This window comes from Scomber japonicus, unplaced genomic scaffold (assembly GCF_027409825.1).
Source record: "Scomber japonicus isolate fScoJap1 unplaced genomic scaffold, fScoJap1.pri scaffold_694, whole genome shotgun sequence".
In the NCBI taxonomy this organism is placed as follows: Eukaryota; Metazoa; Chordata; class Actinopteri; order Scombriformes; family Scombridae; genus Scomber; species Scomber japonicus.
Window position 1 is genome coordinate 1 of NW_026518744.1, and position 16,159 is coordinate 16,159.

Consider the following 16,159-nt stretch of genomic DNA (forward strand, 5'->3'; position numbering starts at 1 on the left):
GAATGAAGGAAAGGAAGGAGGGGGGAATGAAGGAAGGAAAGGAAGGAAGGAAAGAAAGAAGGGAGGGAGGGAGGAAGGACAGAAGGAAGGAGGAAGGAAGGAAGGAAGGAAGGGAGGGAGGAAGGAAGGACAGAAGGAAGGAAGAAAGGAAGGAAGGAAGGAAGGAAGGAAGGAAGGAAGGACAGAAGGAAGAAGGAAGGAAAGAAGAAACCCGGGAGGACGACAGGAAGGTTAAAGTAAATCTTTTTATTCTGATAAAAGATTCATTTTATACCTAATTTAACTCTTTTACTCATATTTAAATTTCTATACTTCCATGTGTTGCTTTTATATCCTTCCTTTAATGCATTTTAAGTTTTATATAAAGCAGCTTGAATTGTCTTCTTGTTTAGAAGTGCTAGATAATTAAATCTGCCTTGTCTATAAAAAGCTTTAAATCCATTTTTCCTGAATTTGAGACATTTCAGACAGATAAAAAAATAAAATATCTTTCTATTCTCCTGTTTTATCAGTCTTATCTTGTCTTTATACTATTTAGCTATTTTAAGTTAATGTCCAATTTAACACTTTTAGAGTATTTAAATGTGTTTTATGTGCTGTTATATCCTGTCTGATGCTTTTTATGTTTAGTATAAATCACTTTGAATCTTTTTCTTCTGCATTCCTGACCTTGGTGGTAGCGAGCGTGTATCCTTTGGGCTGCAGGCTCTCTGCGGGTGGCGGCGATGTGACTGATCTCTTTTTTGGGTCGTGAGGCGGAGGAAGGAGGGCTGTTGTCTCTTCCTTCAGCAACACCTCCATCCCTTCATCGTCTTCACAGTCGTCTCCTTCCTCCTCTCCCTCCTCGTCATCGTCATCTTCCTCCTCCTCGCTCTCCTCTTCGTCCTTCTCGCTGTCATCCTCCTCTGCGCTGTCTCCCGCTGAATCTGAAAGAAAGAAAGAATCATTTTAGTTTTCTCCTCTCTCGTCATCAGAGTGGGAGCGAATAAAAATATTTACTTTCACGTCGTCATGTGGAGGCTTTTAACCTTTCTGTCTGTTCCTTCATTCCTCCCTTCCTCTTTTCCTCTCTCCTTTCGTCCTTCTTCCTCCCTCCATCCCTCCTTTCCTCTTCCTCCCTCCCTCCCTCCCTCCTCCTTTCCTTCCTTCTTCCTCCCTCCTTTCCTTCCTTCTTCCTCCTCCTTTCCTTCCTTCTCCCTCCTTTCCTTCCTTCATTCCTTCCTCCCTCCCTCCCTCCTTTCTCCCTTCCTTCCTTCCTCCCTCCCTTCCTCCTTCCTTCCTTCCTTCCTTCCTTCCTCCTTTCTCCCTTCCTTCCTTCCTCCCTCCTTTCTTCCCTTCCTTCATTCCTTCCTCCCTCCTTCCTTTCTCCTTCCTTCATTCCTTCCTCCCTCCCTCCCCTCCTTTCATTCCTTCCTCCCTCCCTCCCTCCCTCCCTCCTTTCTCCCTTCCTTCATTCCTTCCTCCCTCCTTTCCTTCCTTCCTTCCTTCCTTTCTCCCTTCCTTCCTCCCTCCCTCCTTTCTCCCTTCCTCCCTCCTTTCTCCCTTCCTTCATTCCTTCCTCCCTCCCTCCCTTCATTCCTTCCTCCTCCCTCCTTCCTTCCTTCCTTCCTTCCTCCCTCCCTCCCTCCCCTTGACATCATAATAAAATGATTTTAGTTTTTCTCCTCTGCAAAGTTGGACAAAACTCGGCTTGTCATGAGAGTGGGAGCGGATAAAAAAAATGTACACTGAGATTATTTCTATTCCTTTAAAAAGCCGTTTTTAATACCTGAGGAGGAAGTGGTTGCTTTCCACGTCGCTCTCGTCTTCTTCCGTTTCCACCTCGTCGTCTCCAGAAACCTCTGAGTCAGAGCTCGCTTTAGAGCCGGACGCAGACGGCTCCTCGAAGTCTGAGGCGTACGCTCCTTTATACTTCTCCAGCAGCTCCTCCATGCTCATGTCACCTAAAAAGAGAGGAGGGAGAGAGAGAGAGAGAGAGAAAAAGAGAGAGAGAAAGACAGAGAGAGAGAAATAAAGAGAGAGAAAGAGAAAGAAAAAGAGAGAAAGAAAAGAAAAAGAGAAATAAAGAGAAAAAGAGAAAGAAAGAGAGAGAGAAAAAGAGAGAGAGAAAAGAGAGCGAGAGAGAGAAAGAAAGAGAGAAAGAAAGAAAGAAGAGAAAGAGAGAGAGAGAGGGGGAGAGGGGGAGAAAGAAAGAAATAAAGAAAGCAAGATAGATAGATAGAAAGAGAGAGACAGAGAGTGAATTTAATGCTGCATCAACTTTTTAAAAATAAACTATTTAAATTAAATCTTTGTTAGTTTTTAGTTTTTAGTGAAAGTTCACAGTAAAGCAGGAAGAGGAAGTTCATCACGGGGGAAACACTTAAAATAACTTCAAAGCAACACAATAAAATAATAATTCAACGATTCAGCTTTAAAATAAATATGTTTTAATATTATTATTATTATTTTACCTTCTTTGGCTAAGTCGTCCAGTTCTTCTTCATGATTCACGTTTCCTTCTACTTTCTCCTGAGCTGCTATCGTATCCTCCTCATCCTCAGCTGGAAACAGGAAGAGAGAGAAACACACTTCATTAACCCTCCTGCTGTCAAGGAAGGAAGGGAGGAAGGAAGGAAGGAAGGAAGGAAGGGAAGGAAGGAAGGAAGGAAGGAAGGAAGGAAGGAAGCAAAGGAGGGGAGGGAGGAAGGAGGGATGGGAAGAAGAAGGAAGCAAAGGAGGGAGGGAGGGAGGGGAGGGAGGAAGGAGGGAAGGAAGGAAGAAGGAGGGGAGGGAGGAAAGGAAAAGAGGAAGGGAGCAAAGAAGAAAGGTAGGGGAGGAAAGAAAGAGAGAAGGAAGGCAGAAAGAGGGATGGAGGAAGGAAAGGAGGAATGAAGGAAGGAAGGAAGGAAGGAAGGACGGAAGAAGGAGGGAGGAAGGAAAGGAGGGAGGAAGGGAGGGAGGGAGGGAGGGGAGGAGGGAGGGAGGGAGGGAGGAAGGAAGGAAGGAAGAAAGCAAGGTAGGAAGGAAGGAAGGGAGGGAGGAGGGAAGGAAGGAAAAGAGGAAGGGAGGAAAGAAGGGGATGGACGAAGGAAAGGAGGAATAAGGAAGAAAGGAAGCAAGGTAGGAAGGAAGGAAGGAAGGGAGGGAGGAGGGAAGGAATGAAGGAGGGAAGGAAGGAAGGAAGGAAGGAAGGAAGGATAGACGGAAGGAAGGAAGGGAAGGAACAGTCACAAGCACAAGAAAATATTTATTTCAAAGCCTCAGAAAGAAAGAAAGAAAGAAAGATGGAGAGCTTACCGTCTTCTTCGTTGGCAGTGAATTCTCCGTCTTCTTCTCCGGCGCTGATGAAGAGGATTCGTCGGAGCATTCCTCGTCTTCCTCGCCGGACTCCTACGAGATCCAACGAGTCAGTGATTAAAACAAGTGACAAAGATCAGAGTTCACATCCTAAAGCTGCAACAAGCTTCATGTTTATTATTCAGTTGGTTCTCACTTTTACCTTCCTGTCTGTTTTGTCTTTTCCTTTCTTCCTCTTTCCCTCCCTCCTTTCCTTCCTTACTTCCTTCCTCCTTTCTTCCCTTCCTTTCTTCCTTTCCTTCTTTTCCTTTCTCCCTCCCTCCCTTTCTTCCTCTTTCCCTCCCCTCCTTCCCTTCCTTACTTCCTTCCTCCTTTCTTTCCTTCTCCCTCCCTGCTTTCCTTCCTCCCTCCCCTTCCTCCCTCCTTTCCTTCCTTCTTTCTCCCTTCCTCCCTCCTTTCTTTCCTTCTTCCTTCCCTCCCCACTCCCCTTCCTCCCTCCTCCCTCTTTCTTTCCTTCTTCCTTCCCCCCTCCTTTCTTTCCTTCTTCCTTCCTCCCTCCCTTCTTTCCTTTCCTTCTTCCTCCCTCCCTCCCTCCCTCCTTCCTTTCCTTCTTCCTCCCTACCTCCTTTCTTTCCTTCTTCCTTCCCCCCTCCTTTCTTTCCTTCTTCCTTCTCCCTCCTTTCTTTCCTTCTTCCTTCCTCCCTCACTTCTTTCCTTTCCTTCTTCCTCCCTCCCTCCTTTCTTTCTTTCCTTCTTCCTCCCTCCCTCCCTCCCTCCTTTCTTTCCTTCTTCCTCCCTCCCTCCCTCTTTTCTTTCCTTCTTCCTCCCTCCCTCTTTTCTTTCCTTCTTCCTCCCTCCCTCCTTTCTTTCTTTCCTTCTTCCTCCCTTATTTGTGCTGCTGGACGGAGAACTTAAAATCATAACCAGCAAATAAAAAACACTCCAAATGAGAAAAACACAGCGTTACCTTAATGCAAAATAAACTATATATCGTCTCATCCTATGAAAATATATCAATATATATCTCTAAAAACTCAATATACCCGCTCAGCCTTACTACTTGTTACTGATTTAAATGTATAATCGACAGTAAGTTAAAGAATAGAGAGCATCAGTATATCAGTGGAAAGCAGTTAGTCTAATAATCCTTGAGGTTGAATTTGAATGTTTCTTAAAGCGACCTAGCACCATATGCACCATGAGGTCCATCTAATATAAAATAGTGGAGTTAGCTTAGCATAGGCGCTAACGGGACCACCAGTGTATCTGGTAAATGACCCCACTAATAATGCCTGTAAACACCTTTTAGTCCGATCTACATCAGACCATAACGGACATCTCAAAATCTGATAAGAACACCTAGATAATTTGTTCATAGTCGGCATTTTAACTCCATGTAAACTCAGCAATCGTATCTAAATCGGATTTTGCATTCTGAGCATGCTCGAGAATTTCCGCTGGAGCTTTTTCACCCGGAAGTTAAAGGAGACGTCGTATTAAAAAATATCTGCTGTTCTTTTTATATGAATTATTGGAAAGAAAATAATGCAGGACATGTTACACTACTATAGCTTCGTCCATCTCCTCTTAACGCCACCTTTGTTTGAATGCTGTCAGCTGAGCTGTGTCTCAATTCCGACCCAACTGCGAGGCTGCATCCTTCGAAGTACGCGGCCTTTGCGGCCTTCGAAGGATGCAGCCTTCTGAGGAACCTCCGAAGGACGCATCAACCGTTGTTAAATGAGACGGTCTAGCCTTCGAGGCATTTCCTGGTTGCGTCACCAGCTGTTCCCGCCCATAAGACGAGAAAGACGTCTCGCGCAAAGGATCTTGGGATCTGGGAGGCCGCGAAGGATAGTAGCGATGCATCCTCGAAAAAGAGGGAAAAGAAGGCCGCATTTCAAGGCTGCATTTGAAGGAGTCTTCGAATTGGGACAGCCTTCGCGCGGCGTTGTGACGTAATCGGCCTCTAAATGCGTACTTCGAGGATGCAGCCTCGGAATTGAGACACAGCCATAGTTTGTTGTTGCTGTTGAGTAGAGGTCAACAGGAAGTGGCTCTTTGTTGAGAGGGCTACAGCGCCACCTAGCGTAACGGAGTCAGCCATGCTCCGGCTACTTATCCCATTCTCTGAACAGCATTTATACCCAGACAAGTGATCCGGTCTTATGCATGTCTTTATCTGATACCATCAGAAGTGTGGACTTGGTTTGGTACTGGTATAGTAATTTTTTTTAAATGATACCCGGCTCTAACCGCAGCGATGCTTAACTTTCTGACCCCCAAAACTTTAAGAGTTGGTCTGAGGCCCTCAGTTAAATTAAATCTATACTAATTTTCAATTTTGAAGTGAAAATACGTTTAAATTTTTACATTATTGTCTCCAAAGTATAAATATTTTATCTCACAGTAACTTTCTGACTCCCAAAACCTGAACAGTTGGTCTGAATACAACTTTTTAAATCATAAAAACAAATAATCACTCAAGTTTTAGAAGCCCTCAGTTAAATTAAATCCAAACTAATGTTACATTATTGTCCCAAAAGTGTAAATATTTTATCTCACAGTCAGTTAAAACTCATTTTAAGTGTTAAAGTGAGTTTTAACTGACTGACAAACACAATAAAACAGTCAATCATGAGCTAAACCCCCCCCCCACCCCCCCCACCGGTGAGCTCACTATGAGAGTCTGTTATCAGCAGCTAAACACACACCTTTACTTTACTAATATTAGTTTTAGATAAAGCGGTGAGGTTTAGTTTAGACCAGGGGTGTCAAACATGCGGCCCGTGGGTCCATCTGTCCTTCCTACCTTCCTTTTATCCTTTCTTTGTTCCTTCCTTCCTTCCTATTTTCCTTTCTTCCTTACATCTGTCCTTCCTTCCTTTCTTCCTTCTGTACTTCCTCCCTTTCTTCCTTCCTTGTGTCCTTCCTTCCATCTGTCCTTCTTTCCTCCCTTTCTTCCTTCTGTCCTTCCTCCCTTTCTTCCTTCTGTCTTTCTTCCCTTAATCCTTGTGTCCTTCCTCCCTTTCTTCCTTCTGTCTTTCTTCCCTTAATCCTTGTGTCCTTCCTCCCTTTCTTCCATCTGTCCTCCTTCCTCCCTTCCTTCCTTCCTTCCATCTGTCCTCCTTCCTCCCTTCCTTCCTTCCTTCCTTCCATCTGTCCTTCCTACTTTTCTTCCCTCCTTCCTTTTGCCTGTCTTCCCTTCCTTCCCTTCTTTCCCTTCTTATTCCCTTATTTCGTTCCCTCCTTCTTTCCTTCCATCTTTTTAATGATCCTTGAATGAAGATGAGTCTGACTCCTCTGTATTAGAGGTATAGAGGTATAGAGGATTTACCGTGGGCAGTTTGAGGGTGCTGATCAGCTGATCCAGAGGAAGTAACCCTTCCTCCTTCAGCAGCTCGATCTCTCTGCGATGGCTCTCCGCATCGTTTCCTTCCTGCTGCTCTTCCTTCTCGATCGTCTCCTCGTCGTCCTCTTCCTCGCACGGAGGCTCGAAGTCTCGGTCTGCGTGAAAAAGAGAGAGAAGGAGAAGAAGAAGAGAAAGATATTTATTGACTTTTAAAATCAGGGGAGTCAAACATGAGGCCCGAGGGCCAGAAGCAGCCCACCGAGGAGGTCCAATCCGGACCAGTTTGCTTCTTCCTCTTTTCCTTCCTTCCTTCCTTCCCTTTCTTCCTCCCTTGTTTTCCTTCCTTCTTCCTTCCTTCCGTCTGTCCTTCCTACCCTTCTTCCTTCCTTCCGTCTGTCCTTCCTACCCTTCTTCCTTCCTTCCGTCTGTCCTTCCTACCCTTCTTCCTTCCTTCCGTCTGTCCTTCCTACCCTTCTTCCTCCCTTCCGTCTGTCCTTCCTACCCTTTCTTCCTCCCTTCTTTTCCTTCCTTCCTTCCTTCCATCTGTCCTTCCTTCCTACCCTTTCTTCCTCCCTTCTTTTCCTTCCTTCCTTTCTTCCGTCTGTCCTTCCTACCTTCCTCCCTTCTTTTCCTTCCTTCCATCTTTCCTTCCTCCCTTTCTTCTTTTCCTTCTTTCCTTCCTTCCTTCCTTAAAATCTTCCTAAATCAAAAGTATAACTTTTATACTAACAGTTTGCATTGCTTATTGTACTTCTAGTTTTCTTGACCTATAATAACCCCGAGGTCAAAGCCAGTCAGTGTTTTAACCCAACACAGCAGATTATATAAAAGCTTTTAATTTAACTCTTCTCGCTTTGCTTAAGAACGTTTCGTAATTTAGTTCAAACACACACACACACTCACACAGACACACACATATACACTCTCTCTCTCTCTCTCACACACACACACACACATAGACACTCACGCTCTCACACACACACACACACACACACACACACAGACACACACATAATAAAAATGTAAGTGTGTGACGGATAAGCAGACTCATTGCACTTTAGCACCAACTGCTCCTTCATCGGGTAATAAAAAATGAAGGTGGGGACCAGAAACTGAACCGCTGCCAACTCGGTCGGTCCGTCCTTACTTCCTGTCCTCTGACTGAGCGTTAAAGTCATTCATCTCCGCCGCTCTTCAGGAATCAACCGCCTTCGGTAAAAACGGGCAGTAAACTAGTCTGACAGGTTTAACAAGTCTGCAGCTCGACGGTTGCGGATGCAGAGAGCCGGTGTGTGTGTGTGTGTAAAATAGTTTTATTGCTTTGATAAATTCACTAATTCACACTTCAGCTCGTCTCAAGATAGTCAGATAGTTGAGCCCAGAGTTCAAACTAAACATGATGAAGCTTTTACACAACTGGAACAAACTACCAGCAGAACTGAAATCATTTTTAAATCCAGGTTAAAAACTCTTCTTCTCTTCTCCTGAGCTGCTGATGATTGAACTCTTTAACCCTCCTGTCGTCCTCACGGGTCAAATTGACCCCGTCTGTTTTGACTGTTCCTTCCTTCCTTCCTTCCTTCCTTCCGCCTGTCCTCCCTCCCTCCTTCTTTCCTTCCCTCCCTTCCTTCTTCCCTCCTCCCTCCTTTCCTTCCTTCCTCCTTCTTCCCTCCTTTCCTTCCTTCCCTCCCTCCTTTCCTTCCTCCCTCCTTTCCTTCCCTCCCTTCTTCCTTCCTTTAAAAAAAAAAAAAAAGGAAACTTCCTGAATGATTTCAAGTGCCGCAGTAATCAGAAATGTGAGATTGTAGTAAAATCGTAGGATGAAATAACCTTGATAGAAAACACAGCCTTTTGTTTCCATTAAACATTGTATGTGTGTGTGTGTGTGTGTGTGTGTGTGTGTGTATGTGTGTGTGTGTGTGTGTGTGATTTAGTCATTGGTGTGTAACTATGACAACGTCCCTGTCTGAGGTAATGATTCAGCTCTTTGAAAGCAGCTTCAGGAGACCGATACGGAGAGATCTGTGTAGTTTTTTTTTTAATATATGAAATTGCAAGTTTTTTTTTTTGTTTTTTTTTTTAACTTATCAGAAAGAAAAACTAAAAAATCTCACCATCCTCGTCGACGGGAGGCGGCACAGATGTTTTGGGAGGCGAGGGAGCCGTTTCAGCCGGCCTGGTGGGAGCTAAAGATTTGCTGAGGAGGTCCGAGTATTTCTCCGTCTGTCCAACGATGAAATCCAGCTGGAGGTCCAAAGCTTTCTTCCTCTTCTCCTCTAATCTGGACTGCTGCTTGTACTGCACCACCTTTAACACAGAAACACATAAAACATCACTTATAAACATTTATGGGTCAGTGACTAATAAACGGTAGCACCATTTTTAACCAAAAGTAAGACTGAATGCTGCCTGAAAATGTCAAATGGTGTAACCACAAAAATAATGATAAATATTAAATATTCTATCCACCTAGAAAGAAAGAAAGAAAGAAAGCAAGCAAGAAAGCAAGCAAGCAAGAAAGAAAGAAAGGAGGAAGAGAAAGAACAATAAGTAAGAGAGAGGAAGAAAGGAGGAAAGAAAGAAAGAAAGAAAGAAAGGAGGAAGAAGAGAAAGAACAAGAAGTATGAGAGAGGAAGAAAGAAAGAAAGAAAGGAGGAAGAAGAGAAAGAACAAGAAGTAAGAGAGAGGAAGAAAGAAAGAAAGAAAGAAGAAGAAATAAGAGAGAGGAAGAAAGAAAGAAAAAGAAAGAAAGAAAAAGAAAGAAAGAAAGAAAGGAGGAAGAAGAGAAAGAACAAGAAGAGAGGAAGAAAGAAAGAAAGAAAGAAAGAAAGAAAGAAAGAAAGAAAGAAAGAACAAAAAGTAGGAGAAAGAAAGAAAGAACAAGAAGAGAAAGAAAGAAAGAAAGAAAGAACAAGAAAAGAAAAAAGAAAGAAAGAAAGAAAGAAAGAAAGAAAGAACAAGTAGTAAGAGAAAGAAAGAAAGAAAGAAAGAAAGAAAGAAAGAAAGAAAGAAAGAAAGATTGATTTATATATTCTATCAACAGTCATTTTGGATCTTTTCCGTACCTTTTCGACGCTGCTCCAGAAAGCTCGTACTTCCTTGGCGATGGACGAGGCGACTCTCCTGATTTTAGCGTGCTCGTCTCTCTTCGCCTTCTCTTCTTTTTGCCTCAGCTCCTCGTGGTGCCGCATCACCATCCGTACCACCTTAAAAAAACACATTAAAAACACACAGTATGCATCACCATCCGTACCACCTTAAAAAAAAAAAAAAAAACACACAGTATGCATCACCATCCGTACCACCTTAAAAAACACACAGTATGCATCACCATCCGTACCACCTTAAAAAAAACATTAAAAACACACAGTATGCATCACCATCCATACCACCTTAAAAAACACACAGTATGCATCACCATCCATACCACCTTAAAAAACACACAGTATGCATCACCATCCGTACCACCTTAAAAAAAACACACAGTATGCATCACCATCCATACCACCTTAAAAAAACACACAGTATGCATCACCATCCATACCACCTTAAAAAAACACACAGTATGCATCACCATCCATACCACCTTAAAAAACAGTATGAATCATTATTAGATATATAACACTCTTTATCTATCATATTAACCCTCCTGTTGTCCTCAAGTCAATGAAGGACAGAAGGAAGGAAGGAAGGAAGGAAGGAAGAATGGATGGATGGATGGGAGGAAGGGAGGAAGAAAGAAAGAAGGATGTAAGGGAAGAAGAAAGAAGGAAGGAAGGAAGGAAGAAAAGCTGGAAGGATGGAAGGATGGAAGGGAGGAAGAAAGAAGGATGTAACGGCGGAAGGAAGGAAGGAAGGAAGGAAGGATGGATGGATGGATGGATGGGAGGAAGAAAGAAAGAAGGAAGGAAGGAAGGAAGAAAGAAAGAAAGAAGGAAGGAAGGAAGAAAGAAGGAAGGTTGGAAGGAAGGAAGGAAGGATGGATGGATGGGAGGAAGAAAGAAGGAAGGAAGGAAGGAAGGAAGGAAGGTTGGAAGGGAGGAAGAAAAGCTGGAAGGATGGAAGGGAGGAAGAAAGAAGGATGGAAGGGGGGAAGAAAGAAGGAAGGAAGGAAGGGAGGAAGGAAGGAAGGAAGGATGGATGTAAGGGAGGAAGAAAGAAGGAAGGAAGGAAGAAAAGCTGGAAGGAAGGAAGGAAGGAAGGAGGGAAGGAAGGATGGAAGGGAGGAAGAAAGAAGGATGGAAGGGGGGAAGAAAGAAGGAAGGAAGGAAGGAAGGAAGGAAGGAAGGAAGGAAGAAAAGCTGGAAGGATGGAAGGGAGGAAGAAAGAAGGAAGGATGGATGGATGGAAGGATGGAAGGGAGGAAGAAAGAAGGATGGAAGGAAGGAGGAAGAAAGAAGGAAGGAAGGAAGGATGGATGGGAGGAAGGAAGGATGGATGGATGGGAGGAAGAAAGAAGGGAGGAAGGAAGAAGGAAGGGAGGAAGGAAGAAAGGAAAGGAAGGAAGGATGGAAGGACGAACGAAGGAAGGATGGAAGGGAGGAAGGAAGGAAGGAAGGAAGGGTCAAAACAGACAGTGTAAATCTATTCCTCCTACCTTTCTGGCCACTCCTCTCTTCCACCTCCTCTCCTGGGCGAAGTCTGCAGAGAGCCACTGCATCTCCTCACACAGGTAGTCCCAGTGGACTTTGGGTCTCGGCGGCTCCGTCAGGCGGGTGAGACGCTTCATGGACCAGAAACCTTCTCGCTTCAGCGCCTGGGTTCGATGCTCGATGTCCGCTTCCTGCAGAGGAGGAAACAACAAGAGACAGAAGATATGATCAGTGTGATGAAGCGAGTTTACAGCTGGTGTGAAGCTGGTAGAGACTTAGAATATAAACCCAGTAGAGCTCTGAGATCTACTGATTCAGGTCAGATAGTAGAGTTCTGAGATCTACTGATTCAGGTCAGATAGTTGAGCCCAGAGTTCAGAGATCTACTGACTCAGGTCAGATAGTTGAGCCCAGAGTTCAAACTAAACATGATGAAGCAGCTTTTATACAACTGGAACAAAATACCAGCAGAACTGAAATCATTTTTAAATCCAGGTTAAAAACTCTTCTTCTCCTGAGCTGCTGATGATTGAACTCTTTAACCCTCCTGTCGTCCTCCCGGGTCAAATTGACCCCGTCTGTTTTGACTGTTTCTTCCTCCTTTCCTTCCTTCCGTCTGTCCTCCCTCCCTTCCTTCCTTCCCTCCAACCTTTCTTCCTTCCTTCCTTTTCTTCCTCTTTTCCTGTCTCCCTCCGTCCTTCCTTCCTCCTTCCTCCCCTCCCCTCCTTCCCTTCCTTCTTCCTCCTTTCCTTCCCTCCTACCTTCCTCTTTTCCTTTCTCCCTCCCTCCCTCCCTCCCTCCCTCCGTCCGTCCATCCTTCCCTCCCTCGCTTCCTTCCTTATTCTCTCCTTCCTTTTTCTCTCCCTCCTTCCTTCCATCCCTCCTTCCTCCCTTCCATCCTTCCTTTGACACCTCTGACCTAGAGGAAGCTTTAAAGACATATTCTCAAAAAAAAAACACAATAATTAAACACTTCCTGTAACTTATTTATAGACTTTTCACACTCACATGTTTTGCCAGCTCCGCCATGTCGGTGTGCCGTTCTCCGCGAGGTCGCTGCGGCGTCGTCTGATCCGGCGGACTCGAAGACGAGGAGTTGTAGCCGCTGACGGAGGAAGGGGAAACGAATTTACCGTGAGGGCCGCGAAGAGGAGACGACTTGTCCCGGCGAGGCGTCGACCAATCGCTGACGGGCGACGGGCCAGGATACGAGGAGGAAGTGGAGGGAGAGGCGGGGGACGAATTCACCGTCACTCTGTCTGCTATCCACTGGCGTACCTTAAAAAAAAGTAAGAGAAGAAGAAGAAGGATGAAAAGTGTTATTAAAAAAGGTGGAAGCATTAAAACTCACTGAGATAAAAAAAAACAGCTTCATGCATGAATTAGACCAGAGCAAGCTTTTAGAGAGAAGAAGAAGAAGAATGATTTAAGTTACAGCAAGCTATTATTATTAACTGGGCATCAGATGTAGGGTTGGGTACCTTTCATATACTTTAAATCTGTAATATCTTGAAGTATCATCCTAAAAAAAGCCCCCAAATAATTCTTATTTTTACATTTTTTTGCCTATTTATTTAAAACATTTTAAAACCAATATGAAAGTATGACCATATAACAATAGACTATAATTATCAAATGTTAGTGGTAGCTGTCCAGCAAAAGATAAATTTAACAAAATAAAACAAAAGAATAAAAGATATAAATATAAATATGAAGGAAGAAAGAAGAATGTGGAGAAAAATATATACAGAGTAAATATGAGAAGCCACCATTAGTACAGAAAATAGAAAAGAGAACATCTTCTATAGGCTGAAGTGTGTAAGTATTCAGGAACCGGACTGTAATGGACCCTTAAATTAATAATAATATTTAATAATTCATGTTAAATTTTAGTTCCTGTATTTATTGTCTGTGTGAAGATGGAGGCCTTGGACTTTAGCACAGTACTGTAGAAACTAAATAAGCCCAATATATGTATAAATATATAAATATATATCTACATGGTTTATTTAGCCCATATTTACCATATATCACCTGAACAGCTGATTATGCATGAGAAAAAAAAAAAATACCGTCATATACCGTGAAACCGCTTTTATTTTGAAAAATACCGTGCTGTACATTTTTGGTCATACCGCCTAGCACTAGGAGAACCCCGGGGGAAACGGGAGTGTTGGCTTTTTGCAGGAAAATTTTATTAGTTTTCATATCATAATCACAATCAAATTTCGATTAATTGAGCAGCTTTACGCATCACTTCCTGGTTTTTAATAATTAGTCAGTAAACTCAGCATCGTCTGACGCAGGCTGGAAACTCTGCACTTTTATTTACAGTTAAAACATTTCGCCGTGTGTTTCAGCTATTATCAAACTATAACGGAGCTGCAGCCGCTTCCTGTCTAAGCTTTTCAAAATAAAACCTTTGTTATTGAGCGCTATCTCATTATTATTAAAAATCGTTTCCCCCTTGATTTTATTAATTTTGAGAAGTTTTGGAAGGAAGGAAGGAAGGAAGGAAGGAAGGAAGGAAGGAAGGAAAGTTCTCGTCTCATTATTATTAAAAATCGTTCCCCCTCGATTTTATTAGTTTTGACGGAGCTGCAGCAGCTTCCTGTCTGAGCTTTTCAAAATAAAACCTTTGTTATTGTGCACTTCTCATTATTATAATTATTATTATTAAACAAAGTTGGGTCTCGGTGTCCAGTGCTGCTGTGGAGGACGGACAAATACACATAAGCGGCTTTTTGCAGGAAGATTCCCCCCAGATTTTATTAGTTTTGAGATCGTTTGGCAAATTCCGATGAATTGATCGGCCTTAACCTCCGTAGCTCCTCGGTACCCAACCCTAAATCACATGATAACCCTCTCGTCAGCTTTTCCTTTTCATGCATTACTGCCATCATTAAAACAACAGTAAAGTAAAAGCTCTGGTTGTCATTAGAAGTGACAGCAGCAGCAGCAGCAGCAGCGCTCTGACTAAGCATGATGATGATGATGATGATGATGATGATGATGATGATGATGATGATGGTGCTGTGTGAATAATCTCCTGAGAGGAAGTTAAAGTCTATCGGAGCGTCTGACAGCAGCCGACGCCTCTTACCTTCAGGAACAACGTCTTTCTGTCTGTCCTGCTCTGTCCATGCTGGAAAACACACATGGCTTAGCATGCGGCCAACTCAACAAGAAATTATAATAATCACTAAATACTTATACTAATGAAACATCACGATGGATAACGTGCAGAATGATGCTTTAGTTATTTAGAGCCGAGGGGTCAAACTCATTTTGATTCAAGGGCCACATACAGAGCAATATGATCTCATGTGGGCCGGACCACTAAAAAGATGGAAGGAAAGGAAGGAAGGAAGGAAGGAAGGAAGGAAAGACAAAAGGAAGGAAGGAAGGAAGGAAGGATGGAAGGAAGGAAGGAAGGAAGGAAGGAAGGAAGGAAGGAAAGACAAAAGGAAGGAAGGAAGGATGGAAGGAAGGAAGGAAGGAAAGACAAAAGGAAGGAAGGAAGGAAGGATGGAAGGAAGGAAGGAAGGAAGGAAGGAAGGAAGGAAGGAAAGACAAAAGGAAGGAAGGAAGGAAGGATGGAAGGAAGGAAGGAAGGAAGGAAGGAAGGAAGGAAGGAAGGATGGAAGGAAGGAAGGAAGGAAAGACAAAAGGAAGGAAGGAAGGATGGAAGGAAGGAAGGAAGGAAGGAAGGAAGGATGGAAAGAAAAAAGGAAGGAAGGAAGGAAGGATGGAAGGAAGGAAGGAAGGAAGGAAGGAAGGAAGGAAGGAAGGAAAGACAAAAGGAAGGAAGGAAGGAAGGATGGATGGAAGGAAGGAAGGAAGGAAGGAAGGAAGGAAGGAAGGAAAGACAAAAGGAAGGAAGGAAGGAAGGATGGAAGGAAGGAAAGAAGGAAGGAAGGAAGGAAGGAAAGACAAAAGGAAGGAAGGAAGGATGGAAGGATGGAAGGAAAGGAAGAAAGGAAAAGAAGATGAAAAGATGGAAGGAAGGAAACAAAGAAGGAAAGAAGACAAGGAAGGAAGGAAAAGGGATTAGGAAGGAAAGGAAGAAATGAAAAGAAAGGAAGGAAGGAAAGACAAAAAGGAAGGAAGGAAGGAAAGGAAGAAATGAAAAGAAGACAAGGAAGGAAGGAAGGAAAGGAAGAAAGGAAAAGAAGATGAAAAGATGGAAGGAAGGAAACAAAGAAGGAAAGAAGACAAGGAAGGAAGGAAGGAAGGAAGGAAAAGGGATTAGGAAGGAAAGGAAGAAATGAAAAGAAAGGAAGGAAGGAAGGAAGGAAGGAAGGATGGAAGGAAGGATGGAAGAAAGGAAGGAAAGGAAGACAAGGAAAAGAAGATGAAAAGATGGAAGGAAGGAAACAAAGAAGGAAAACAAAGAAGGAAAGAAGACAAGGAAGGAAGGAAGGAAGGAAGGAAGGAAAAGGGATTAGGAAGGAAAGGAAGAAATGAAAAGAAAGGAAGGAAGGAAGGAAGGAAGGAAGGAAAGGAAGACAAGTAAAAGATGAAAAGATGGAAGGAAGGAAACAAGGAAGGAAAAAAGACAAGGAAGGAAGGAAGGAAGGAAGGGAAAATGATAAGTAAAAAGAAAGGAAGGAAGGAAAGACAAAAGGAAGGAAGGAAGGATGGAAAGGAAGAAAGGAAAAGAAGATGAAAAGATGGAAGGAAGGAAACAAAGAAGGAAAGAAGACAAGGAAGGAAGGAAGGAAGGAAGGAAGGAAAAGGGATTAGGAAGGAAAGGAAGAAATGAAAAGAAAAGAAGGAAGGAAGGAAGGAAGGAAGGAAGGAAAAGGGATTAGGAAGGAAAGGAAGAAATGAAAAGAAAAGAAGGAAGGAAGGAAGAAAGGAAAAGAAGATGAAAAGATGGAAGGAAGGAAACAAAGAAGGAAAGAAGACAAGGAAGGAAGGAAGGAAAAGGGAT

At 43.3% G+C, this 16,159-nt stretch overlaps 1 protein-coding gene across 1 annotated transcript; it reads right to left on the bottom strand.

Moving 5' to 3' along the window:
• Positions 1-1,768: 1,768 nt before the first annotated feature.
• Positions 1,769-14,383, bottom strand: LOC128354846 (helicase SRCAP-like; the record flags this gene model as incomplete). The annotated part of the gene is made up of 10 exons (XM_053314989.1): positions 14,327-14,383; positions 12,232-12,501; positions 11,229-11,414; positions 9,697-9,837; positions 8,746-8,938; positions 6,617-6,786; positions 4,582-4,594; positions 3,280-3,372; positions 2,454-2,543; positions 1,769-1,943 (listed from the first exon to the last, which is right to left on the bottom strand). Coding segments are annotated over exons 1-10 (1,388 nt in total), but the record flags the coding sequence as incomplete, so codon positions are not given.
• Positions 14,384-16,159: the final 1,776 nt, after the last annotated feature.